We start from the raw sequence: 12,930 nt of genomic DNA, 5'->3' as shown, positions 1-12,930 counted from the left end.
TGTATCGGATATTGCCTTTCTGTTTCTGATAATTTCCGTGATTCGTAAGCCACAAGATGATCATTCTGAATGAGCACACCTCCAAGGGCAAAGTCTGAGGCATCTGTGTGGATTTCTAATGGCTGGGTGTAATAAGGTAGGGCCAATACGGGTTCCTCTGTCACAGCCTTCTTCAATACTTTGAAAGCTTGTGTGCACTCAGTGCTCCAATTCCATGGAGACTTTTTTTTAATAACTCGATCAAGGGCGTAGCCTTGGCCGAGTATCCCATGATGAATCTTCGATAATAGTTGGCAAGTCCGAGGAATGATCTTAATTCCGAAACATTCTTGGGGGTGGGCCATTCATCAATGGCCTGTACTTTGTCGTGCTCCATCATGATGATACCGTCCTTCACACGGTGTCCGAGGAACGATACCTCTGGCTGCGCAAATGAGCATTTCTCCAATTTCACATATAGTTGGTTTTCCCTCAAAACCTGAAACACTTGGCTAAGATGGCGAACATGTTCCTCCATGGTGGTTCTATACACGACGATGTCATCTAGGTACACCACCACAAACTTATCTAAGAATGGGTGAAATATTTTGTTCATTAGGGTGCAGAAGGTGGCAGGGGAGTTAGTCAGGCCAAATGGCATGACCAAGAACTCATAGGAACCATAGCGGATTACGCAGGGGGTTTTTGCTTCGTCCCCTTTTGCGATTCGTACTTGCCAATATCCCGAACGTAAGTCCAATTTGGAGAAAAACTTGCCGTTGCCCAATCTGTCAAACAAATCCGCCACCAAAGGTATTGGATATTTGTTTGTTTTTACCGCTGCTTTGTTCAAAGCTCGATAATCTATACACATTCGCAGAGATCCATCGTGTTTCTTTTGAAATAGCACAGGTGGTCCATATGGTGCCTTGGAAGGCCGGATGAATCCGGCATCCAACAATTCCTTTAACTGTTTACAAAGTTCTTCTAACTCCGGTGGTGCCCTGCGATAAGGGCCCAAGGCAGGTGGCCTTATCCCTCGTTCCAATACAATTTCGTGGTCGACTTCGCGTCTTGGTGGTAGTCTCTTGGGAAGTTTTGGAGACATTACATCCCTGAACTGAGTCAAGACACCTTTAATCTTTGCGGGAATGGCGGGTGGCTTTTCCGTACTGTCTTCGACTACTAGGGCCAAATATGTTTGTTGGCCGAGTTTCAACCCTTTTTCCACTTGTATTGCGGACAAGACTTTGATGTCCTTCTTCGCTCTGGCAGGCACGAGGGGTATTCGCCTTTGACCCTCAATGGTCACGGCCCGTCCCTCTCAAAGGTGACAGGCTCTACTGCCTTAATAAACTCCAATCCTAAGACGGATGAGTAATCATCCATTGTTACCACGGTAAAGTCGATTGTTCCCTTCCAATCTCCAACACGGATTGGCACTCCATGGGCGGTTCCATGGATGGGTATAGACGACGAGTTTACCGCTTTCAGGGTTCCCCACTTCCTTTTGTACTTAACACCCAACCTCACGGCCTCCTTCTTGGTCATGAAGTTGTGTGATGCCCCACTATCGAGCAGTGTGATAGTGTGCATGTCATTCACTCTTGCTTCAACGAATATCAAATCGTTGTCCTCGGTAGGCCTGCGACCTTCTTTATGAGTTGGTCTCTTGTGTCCATTGACGCCCCGGCGTGCTTCAGACCTCCTCTTTGGTTCTTTAGGCATGTTGTTGAGCAATCGAAGCACCCCTACATGTGCTTCGATATAGGACTTATCCTTGGCTGCATATGCCTTGACCATGGTGTTCAACCTTTGTTTGTCCGGGAAATTGCGGACGAAATGCGGCCCTCCGCATAGAAAACAATCAGGTTGTCCCTTACTTCTATCGGACTTCTCCTTGGACTTGCCCCTCGCGCGGTCCTTGGAATCATATGAAGTCCTGCCACCCGTTGGCTGTGAACGATCTGAGGTATATCTTCCTCCATCGCTCCCCCGAGAATTCTTCGAGAAACCCTACGCTTGATCTCTTGTTCGACCCATCGTTGAAGACCATCTTTGAAATAGAGAAGAGATGGTGATTCGGGCATACCGTCAATTTCAAGTAAGAGAGTAGTGAATTGTTTGATATACTCTTGAATGGATCCCGTTTGTTTTAAGTTTCTCAACTTTTTCGCGGCGAGTTCTGCGGCATTCTCTGGGTAGAATTGTTTCTTGAGTTCTGCCTTGAAGTCCGTCCATGTACTTATGGTACATGTCTTCTGTTGAATGTCGATTTCTCTTCTTCTCCACCATAGGATCGCGTCTTCGGTTAGGTACAATGTTGCAGTGCCTATTTTCGTTTTTTCGTCCATCACGAGGACATTCTGGAAATAGCGTTCCATACACCAATAAAAAGTATCGATTTTGTTGGAGTCTCGTTCACCACTATACTTGGGCGGCGCAGGGACTTTGACCTTTCCTATGTTGTTCCTGTCCGCTTCCCCACTTTTTTTTATATAGAGAGACAACTTTGGCCCGTTAATTATCAACAACTTGTGCAAGTTCGCTGATCATACTAATTGCTTGTGTTATTTGGGGATTTGGCCTGTCGACTTCCAAAAACGCACCAATATCGCTTTATATCTTGCCAAAGCGTGCCTCGGTTGTTGCCTTTGTGTTCCTGGCCTTCTCGGCCATTGGGTTTGTGTTTATTTCCGCTCCCGACATTCTTCGATGGTGATATCAAAAATAACTTGAAGAAAAGAAAATAAGATATGATTTTGATGTGAACCTTTGTCTTGTAACCACGTTACTTTGATGTAAAACTTGGTTTGGAAAACCTCGTTTATTTGATGTAGATGAAGCGTGAATTGGTCGAAAACTGGCTCTGGTAACCACGTGTCACGTACTTATTCTTCTAGAAGAGGAATACGTGCGCCACTCGTGCCAAGACACTCGACTTGGTACGAGTCAGGCCTTCGAAATGATATCACTTGAGAATATTTGAGAGAAAATAGCAAATGTGCAAGAGTTGCAGCGGAAAGATTAAATATTATTGTTAATAATATGAGTTTGTACAATGCTTAAAATGCGGAAATAAAGATTACAATTTGATAAGAAATTGTATGTAAAATGAATACTAATTTGAATGAATGAAAATGAGGCCTAATGCCTTCTATTTATAGGACTAAGATCTGTGATGGTTGGGGTGAAGGGGTGCCTCCTTCGTGCCTCTTGGAAAGGAGAGATGGATCTCCTTGTCCTTCTTCAAATATAGTGTCCAAATAAGATGTATGGAACGAAGGGGTGCGACGTCGTTCCTCTTGAGGGTTGGCGGCAAAGGGTGAAGAGGAGCATCCTTGTTCCTTTTGGTGAATGGTGGTATTTGTTGGGAAAGGGAACCATTTGTTCCCTTTCAAAAGTGGCGCCAAAATGAAGGGGGTAAGGGGGGTGTATTTGGTGTGTGAGAGGGAATGGATATGGATGAGAGGGGGAAAGGATAAGGATAAGGGAGGGAATGGATAAGGAGGGTTTAGGGGGATTTATGTGGACAAGGGACTTGGTACATGGCCCTTGGTCACATCTTTTGGTATTCTTGCATCCTTTTAGCATAGTTGGACTTGTGGACTCCATAGTAGCTTGTCTAGCTAACCTCAACTGAGAATGACCTGCCCCGACTAAGAGTGAGCTGGGTAGACTTGAGTGAGCTAGTCGTGAGCTGGAGTGAGCTGGTTCGGAGCTGATGTATGTTGTGTGAGCTATCATAGGTATCCTGATTGGGTCACGAGGGCATAAAGTAAGTGCCTCGTGACAAGATGCACTGACTGAACCTAGAAGGAGCAAGAGGGCTAGAATTGCAAAAGATTTTGGCCCAGACTTCGAGACAAGTTTGGTAGAAAAAGAACTTCTTGATGAGGAGGACATTCGTGCTTATGTTCTATAAAAGGATCCTAGAACTTAGAAGGAGGCCATGAATTCCATCGATTCTACCTTCTGGCTGGAAGCTATCAACAGTGAGATAGACTCCATCAAAGGTAATAATACTTGGATTCTCACCGATCTGCCTAGAGGGTGTAAACCTCTAAGCAAAAAATGGGTCTTCAAGAAGAAACTTAAACCTGATGGGTATATCGACAAATATAAAGCTACATTGGTTGTTTGTGGTAATCGACAAACCAAAGGTTTGAATTTCTTTGACACTTACTCTCTTGTTACTAAAGTTGCTACTATTAGGGCTTTAATTGCACTAGCTTCTATACATGATCTATTTGTGCATCATATGGACGTTAAGACAACTTTTTTGAACGGAGACTTGAACGAAGAAATATATATGAAGCAACCAGAGGGTTGTGTAATTTCAGGACAAGAAGACAAGTTATCTAAACTGGTTAGATCATTGTATGGTCTAAAGCAAGCTCTGAAGCAATAGTATGACAAATTTCATCAAACTATTACTTCTTATGGTTTTCATGTAAATGATTTCGATGCTTGTGTTTACTCTAAAAAGGACACAAAAGGATGTGTTATCGTGTGTTTATATGATGACATGCTTATTGTTGGTACTAATATGGATGTCATCAATGGCACTAAAGTTTTCTTAAGCTCCCATTTTGACACGAAAGACCTAGGTGAAGCCGATGTTATTCTTGGTATAAAAATTTCTAGGACCAAATGGGGTTTAAGCTTGGATCAGTCACATTATGTTGAGAAAATTCTTAAAAGATTTGACTGTTTTGATTGTGCACCGGTCAAAACCCCATATGAACCTAGTATACACCTAAAAAAGAATGAGGGTGCTAGCGTGAACCAAGAAGAATATTCTAAGATAACTGGCAGTGTCATGTTTTTAATGAATTATACAAGACCAGACCTTGCTTATGCGGTAAGTCGTCTTAGCAAATATACACATAGTCCAAATCAGTCACACTGGAATGCCTTGTATAAACTTCTAAAATACCTTAGGGAAACAATGGATTGGGGTTTGCACTATTCCAAATCTCCATGTGTTTTAGAAGGATATTGTGATGCTAATTGGGTGTCTGATAATGATGAGATTCATTCTACTAGTGGATATGTGTTTAATTTGGCTAGTGGTGCTATTTCTTGGAAATCTTCTAAACAAAGTTGTATTGCAAAATCAACAATGGAATCTGAGTTTATTGCTTTAGAATTGGCAGGTCAGGAAGCCGAATGGCTAAGGAACCTGTTAGCAGACATTCCATTGTGGGGGAGACCGGCTCCATCAGTTTCAATGCATTGCGATTCTCAAGCAGCCATTGGCGTGGCAGGCAATCAAGCTTACAACGGAAAGAGGAGACATATACGCTTGAGACATGCTATAGTGAGGAATCTGATCAGAAATAATGTGATATCACTGGATTATGTAAAATCGGAGAGGAATATTTCGGATCCTCTCACGAAAGGCCTCTGCAGAAAATTAGTGTTGGAGTCAGCACGAGGAATGGGTTTAAAGCCTATTAGGAGTGAATCGTGACGGGGCTCCGCCACTTGGGTTTACCAAGTTCAATAGGTCAAACGAAGTCACGAGGATCTCATGTTTTAATATTACTACCATTCCTATTTTAATAAAAGTGATGTGCTATTCTTTCTATATATTGTGCTATTTCTGTCATGTGAGGAAGGTTAAGCTAAGCTCTTAATAAGTCCATAGTTCTTGTTTAAAGGATGGTTTGTGACAGTCAAACCTGATGGACTTACCTATGTCAATGTAGGGGAAAATGCCCTACCCCCTATGAGGTTCTTAGGCTTTAGGACCTCTAGAGCTTTCACGAGATCCCAGGAATGTGAGGGGCACCTTTTTCTGTCATTTCGCGAGGACGAACACAGATTCGAATGCAAGTTTGTGCGCAGTTATCCGTTACAAACCACCGTGGAGAGTCCAATGTCGAGAGAAACTCGATACGGCTGTAGCAGGTAATTGTATGCATTGGGTGACAATTCAATTCCTCGGGAACATTGTCATCGTAAGACTTACGTCCCGTTGCCATAATCAGTTATTTCTCTTCTTCTTCTTCTTTTGAATCATGTGGGGAATTGTTGGAAGTATTGCTTCAAAAGAATCTCCTTTTATCCCACATTGATAAATTATGTTGGACTAATATAGTTTATAAGTGATCACCTATGTTGGACTACTAGATGTGTAGTAGTAATGGGACTGTACCACCACACACACGCGCGTGCGCGCCACGCTTGGTCGGGCTCGGGCTCTGGTGGAGCACCTGCGGTGCGTGCCGTAGGCTCCTTTTGGAAGTAAGATCACTTATCTCTATATTATTTTTGCACAATTTTCGAGACTACCCTGTATAAAAAAAAATTATAAAAATATTATTAGTTTCATAAAAAAAAAATCAATAAAATTATTTGATAAAATGTATAAATTGAAATCATTAATCTATACAATATTATTAAAAGGGGAACTTAAATTGTCACGTATACAATGCCACCTAGTATTAACAAAACAAAAAGCCACGTTACTTATTAAACATGATGACATGGCAAATTTTAATGTGACATGACGAATAAATATGACATGAATTATCAACTTTTTATTACATGACATTAATTTAAATATATTATTTTCCAAAATTTATGTAACCCTTACAAATTTACATCAAAGTTTCATAATTTATAATTAAAATTATGATGGGTGTTAAATAACATGAAAAAATTTAATTAATCTATTAACATGTTTTATTACAAATTTTTTTGTAATAAAACATGTTAATAGATTAATTAAATCTTTTCATCTTATTTAACACCCATCATTTTTATTAAGTGTTTTTCCTATTTAATTCATTTTTTTTAATAAAACATGTTAATAAATTGATTAAAACTCTTAATAATACTTAACACCCACCAAATTAATTAATACTTTTTTCTATTTAATTAATCATTATAATAAAATATGTTAATAAATTGATTAAAACTCTTCATATTTCATAACCTCCGCCTTTTTCATTAACATTTTTTCTTATTTAATTCACCTCTTGAGTTTTTCGGCATTCAATTATCTTATTCAACAATAACACAAAATAAACAAATAATAAAATTTAAATACTGGAATCTATGGTTGTGTAATGGCTATAAAAGCCATAATAATATCTATAATAGTTTATATTCACTTCATTTATTTATTTAATACCTATTTTCCATTTATCCATCAGTTTCTAAGTTGTGGGCTATATATTTTATGGTTTAGTTTATCTATTTGATTATGATGAGAACATATATTTGTATGTTGTTGTTGTTGTTGTTGTTGTTGTTGTTGTTGTTGTTGTTGTTGTTGTTGTTGTTGTTGTGGTGGTGGTGGTGGCGGTGTAGTTTTACAAAGTATATTTTAATTTTTACGATTTTGGATTTTATGATTTGTTTGCTTTATATCTGAATTCATGTTTTCCATTTGGTTTTTAAATGATTTACATGTGACAATGTTATTTTTCGTTTGTCAAGTTGTTGCCATGTTAATGTTTTACCCTTTGGTCAATATTATTTATTTTTATTATATAAACTTTTAAGTATCATAAATGTATGTGACTGCAGATAAACAAAACATCATGTGGTTAATTTGAAGAGGGAAGAAATAGAAAAGACAAAAAAATGAGGTAAAATCAAAGGTAAAGAAAATGTAAGGTATAAACTCACAAGTTACGAATGTATTGTTTATTAGTAGATAATCTCAAATAAAAGAGCACATATTTTGTGTCAAATGTCAATGGGTTGGAAAGTTTATGGAAAAAAACATTTATATCAATTTTGTTCACAAATACTATCCTACAACCAGTTGTATAATAGTATTGTACAACCGCCTCAAAGTTGTTGAACTCTTACACAAAGTTGTTGAGCTATTTTACAAGTTATTGAGCTATTTTGCGAAGTTATTGAGCTTAATAATATTCTGGCAAGCTCAATAACTTTGTACCATAGCTCAATAATTTTGTTGATAGAGCTCGACAACTTTGTAACAACGCTCAGTTACATTGACTAAGTTGTATATACAACCAGTTGTATAATACATTAACTGAATTTTGTTCAAATAACGATAATTTATTTCATAGTCTCATATTTGTTTTCGTAATTGACACAAAAAAAATTAAAATATTTGTCTTCGTAATTCAAACTATTTATATTTTTTTAAAAAGACGTAATTGTCTTGTACTATATATCGTAATTTGTGCAAGAATTTGTTACACATTTATACGCAAAATTAAACATTGGTGTTCAATTTTACGTTTAAAAATAAACGTCAAAATTCTAATAAGACATAATTATTTTGTTGGTTAATTCGTACTAATTGCTGAGTTATTTTTTTTTCATAGGGACGATTCATCGGAGAACGAAGACGATATGTAGAAGTGAAATAATAGGATTGATTAAACAAATATATATTGGAGACTAACTACAAGATTGACGACATCAACGTGAATGACTAATAATTTCTTTTTTTTTCAAATGTATGATTTATTTTGGTATTTGTTGGGTTTTTTCATCATTTTACCTTTGAAAAAATAGCACTCTTCACCTACTTCACTTATTTAATTTATCGACTTTGATCTTTACATTAACATGTCAATGCCCGTTATTTTAGTACACGATCTATCATCAATTATTCATGAGGCGCTCTTACTATATGGTTTGATATTTTACAAAATTACAATTTCTAGAAACATTAAGAACGCCACACTAAAACCAAAACATCCCGTGAATTTCACGGGTCACAAAACTAGTTTTGTGGTAAAAAAAATATAATACACATTACATGACTTCACTCAATTCTCTTGATTAATTTTCAAATTCAATTTTTTTTCTCATCTCCCTTAACTAAAAGAATAAGTCTTACTCTAAGTTTTCCCGCTCAACTATTTTAGTAAGGAGTTGAGCTCTATTAATTATCAATTTGTCATTATTCTAAAAGTTGAGTCTTATATCTGATTTATATGATCTTAATCTTAATATTATATCATGTATTAGTCTACATATGAAACATGATTGCAGTACAATAAATCGTTACTTCATAATTAATAACATTTCATATAGGTCGTTTTGTAATAGTATATTTAATCTAAATTTTATAAATATAAAAATTCATATATTCTCCGCTAAATGTTTTACGTAATTTTAATTGGCATTGTCTATGAAGATATTCACAACGAGTTTTAGCTTTTAATATACATACAAACTTAGGAATAAATATAAATTCTTCCACTTTAACTTAATATCTCTTATCCATAGTGTATAAATATTTAAATTCGCTTTAAATTTTTTATCTTATTTGTTAACCTCTCTAACATCCCGATCTAAAAAAACAGTGCATTTATGCACAGGATTTACACTAGTTATAATATAAGAAGGAAAATGACGAAAATATATAGTTATGCAAATAGCAAGGTTAAGAATTGTAGAATTGTATTGCAAAATATAGCAGGAGGATGTATTTATAGCAGACTGCGAGTCTCCGATCGACTCCTACTCCCAATATGAGGACTCACACTACTGAATTTAGGAAACATAACCAGTGACGGACGCAGGATTTCCTTTAAGGGGGGCACAATTTTTTATTTTTTATTTTGCCGTGGCAAATATCGCTTGAAAATATGGCCTCGAAAAATTCGATAACTGAACTTAGGAACATAATAAGGAAACATAAGAATTTAAACCAGTGTTATTAATATGAGGACTCACACTACTGAATTTAGGAACATAACCAGTGTTACTAATATGAGGACTCACACTATTGAATTTAGGAACATAATAAGGAAACATAAGAATTCCAACCTCCCTACATTACCAATTCAAAGTAGGATTCAATTCTAAGAACAGTGAGCGAATAGATAACTAGAGCGTACGGCTACATGTGACATCAACCCGAACACGAATATAAACATGTCATTTGCTACAAATAATTTGTAGCTTATATAGTCTACATATATTTGCACATAGGGAGAAGATAGAAGAATTCATTTTAATACAAACACAAGTGATCATCATTCCTTACAAAAGTACCAAGAATTTTAAAACTTAATGGAACTTGAGACTGGTCAACACATTGTTGTTGACTGGGTCAGCCAAATGGTCAAGCAAGTTTTGGTATGGGCCCACACCAGTTACAAGGCCTTGTATAAAGTAGCCCAATATAGCCAACATAGCCAACCTTCCATTTTTCACTTCCTTAAGTTTAAGTTCCTTCATGGACTTCTCATCTTTACCAAAGCCCAATGGGTTGAAAAACGGTCCGCCGGGGTACGCGGGTTCACCCGACCCGCCGAATCCCTTTTCTAACCCCAAGAAGTATTGTTTTCCCATGGATCCAGGCTTGGCCCAATCTTGAAACCTTCTGTGCTCGGCAAAGCCCATTAAGGCCATTTCTAGGACAAATAAGGTGTAATTGTCAGCCCAATAGTTGTATGTGCCTGCTGGTGGGATCACCCCGGTTTGGAACCAGGGCAGGGCGGTTTCGGCTGGGATGAGACCGAGTTTTCCAAAGATTTCGGGGGCAATGGCACCCGCTGCACCGAGCATTGCAAATCGCCCGTTGATTATTTCACCATAGGCTAACCATTTTGGCTCAATGAAACCTCCTGTGCCTTCTGGGTCTGATAGACCTAGTGGGTCGAATCCGTAGTCACCTGGTAGGCTGCAATTGTGGTAGCAAAGCTACTTAAAAATCTAGGTGACTTTTAGATACGGAAACAAATATTACGAGTGTAAGACTTTTTAACCTAATCCCTCCGTCTCAGTCCATTTAACTTTGCTAAAATAACTTGCAAAAAAAAAAAAAAGGTAAACAAACGACTGAGATAGAAAGAGTAACTTAATACTACGAAGTATAAGATGAGTTTTCACTCAATTTTGTAGTGGCTTCTTGCATTTTGCTAATTCTGCCTTAGGCATTGACGGTTATCCTTATTACTTAGTAGTCAATTTTGTACATATTAGGTCAATTTGGGTCGGATTATATCGAGCAAGCAATTGAGTAGAATCAAGCCGGGGTCAATTCAGGGTGGCTGATGCGTTATCAAGTCACTAGAGGTAAGGGATAGGGTTTCGTTGAGTTTCGTGTCATATTCAAGGTCGTGGGTACACTACTATATACACTGGCCATGACAGTCATGCCATTTACTAATTAGTAATCATTTGTCGACTTTAAGAACGTTTTGAGTTATAATCGCGATGTGGTTAGCCAATAAGTTATCGAAGAACCATAGATTAACTTTTTAATTTGGATGTGAGTCAAGCCAACTTATATCATGTAGCAGAAACGAGCAAAGAAAGCGTAAGAATCAAGCAAACAACCAAAAATGAATGAATACCTGCCATCCAAGTAAGATAGACTTTGTTTGGATGCAAACCACAAGGGCCTGTTTGCTTCTTGCTGCAATCAATTCCCCAAAATAACACCCTAATTAGATCCACTTAAATAAATACTACTCCCTCTAGTCCTCTGCTACAATTTTTCCATTTACTTTTTCAAGGTCAAAGTTTAGGAATTAATTTGGCCAACAATATACTAAGAATTTATAAAACATGTTTGCATAATTATATTTGTCATTAAAAAAATCTATTATAAATTATATTTTCAACCAAACATAGTCGAAAAACATAAAAAAAAAAAAAAAAAAAAAAAAGTAAATGGGAAAATCATCGTGGGGGAGCGAGTGACTGGTAATGCCACAAAGTAAACCTCGTAGATCGAATTTCGAAAATTTTAACTAAGAAATTCGAAATTTCCAACATCAAGCGGGGGTGACCGCCCCTGCTAGTCCCCCTAAATCCGTCACTGCGAGAGGGAGTACCGAATTTCAAACTCAGGTCTCAGGTCATAACCATCACAATTCAATCAATCACTATACCAGCTAAGCTAACTTACACGACCACAATATCAACCATAATAACATGCATGCTTATAAAAGGTAATGTTACCTTAACAATTATTTATAACATGTATGCTATTTAACCCGTTTTAATATTAAGACCGGTATGTTGTAGTAAAGTAATGTTACCTTAACAGGTGGGGTAGCAGAAGCCCTAACAACAAAGGAAGTCTTCCTAGATGAAGAAGTAGAAACACCAGACTTAGCACCAAGAATTTGTCTAGCAGTTTCAACAGAAGAACTCAAAGAAGATGAGACCAATGCTTGTGCTGCCATTTCTATAATAATAAAACTTGTACACTTTAGTAAATGTGATTTTAGTGTTAAGTTTGCACTAGGCACAAATAATGGTAAAAAGAATAATGTGGGAATGAAATATTAATAAGTGGTGGACGTAAAAATCAGGGAAATTCTGGTGGATATTGGATCTTGGATCTGAGGTGGACTTTAGTTTAGTTAACGTCGCATATCTACGAACTCCAATTATGGGGTGGCATTTGGCAGGTGTAATTTTGTGTTGGATAATGGATTTCCTGATTTTTTTAGGGCCCTTTGCTGACACGTGTCGATCGGGTTTTGGGAGGTAAGTGATGAGTTTGGACCGTAATAGTTCAGCAAGTCTCTTAAAAGGGTGCCCATAAATTCACGGAGGGATTGTACTGGGACACGGATAATCTTGCATTTAGACAAAGTAAGTGGACCCCACCACTCTGCAAATTAGAGCTGAAAGAGAGCATTTTCCGTGTCCAAGTAGATGTTGCCCGTGTATTTATGGGCGCCCCTCTTAAAATGGTTATGCAACATCAGACCTGATAAATAGTTCAATCGGGTCGAGTTCGGATCAAATCCATTCGGGTTCGGATTGTTCGGATTTGAAAGAAATCGGGTTCGTGTCGGGTTATTTTCGGGTGATTTGTTTTAAATTTAATTGGGGATACCGGCCAGTTTGTGAAAATAAACATTTGAGTCGAGTTGAATAGAATCGGGTTAGAATCGGGTCCTCAATTCGAGTGCAGGTCGAGTTCGAGACAGATTATTCGGGCCGAGTCCTCCAGGTAGGTCAGTTTTGCCAAGTGTATTA

At 37.6% G+C, this 12,930-nt stretch overlaps 1 protein-coding gene across 1 annotated transcript; it reads right to left on the bottom strand.

The window, feature by feature from the left end:
- Positions 1–9,921: 9,921 nt before the first annotated feature.
- Positions 9,922–12,273, bottom strand: LOC141586489 (photosystem I chlorophyll a/b-binding protein 3-1, chloroplastic-like). Its single transcript, XM_074407741.1, has 3 exons — positions 11,979–12,273; positions 11,289–11,350; positions 9,922–10,612 (listed from the first exon to the last, which is right to left on the bottom strand). The coding sequence occupies exons 1-3, from the start codon at positions 12,123–12,125 to the stop codon at positions 9,997–9,999; spliced, it is 825 nt and encodes a 274-aa protein (XP_074263842.1). The 5' UTR covers positions 12,126–12,273; the 3' UTR covers positions 9,922–9,996.
- Positions 12,274–12,930: the final 657 nt, after the last annotated feature.

This window comes from Silene latifolia, chromosome 6, assembly GCF_048544455.1.
Source record: "Silene latifolia isolate original U9 population chromosome 6, ASM4854445v1, whole genome shotgun sequence".
In the NCBI taxonomy this organism is placed as follows: Eukaryota; Viridiplantae; Streptophyta; class Magnoliopsida; order Caryophyllales; family Caryophyllaceae; genus Silene; species Silene latifolia.
This window is presented reverse-complemented; position numbering and strand designations above follow the sequence as displayed.

Excerpts from the sequence above, each read along its gene's own strand:
- LOC141586489 (XM_074407741.1), bottom strand. The coding sequence starts at position 12,125 with ATGGCAGCACAAGCATTGGTCTCATCTTCTTTGAGTTCTTCTGTTGAA. Across the intron at positions 11,351-11,978 it reads CTGCTACCCCACCTGTTAAG|CAAGAAGCAAACAGGCCCTT; the intron begins GTAACATTACTT and ends AATTGATTGCAG. Across the intron at positions 10,613-11,288 it reads CTATCTTACTTGGATGGCAG|CCTACCAGGTGACTACGGAT; the intron begins GTATTCATTCAT and ends CCACAATTGCAG.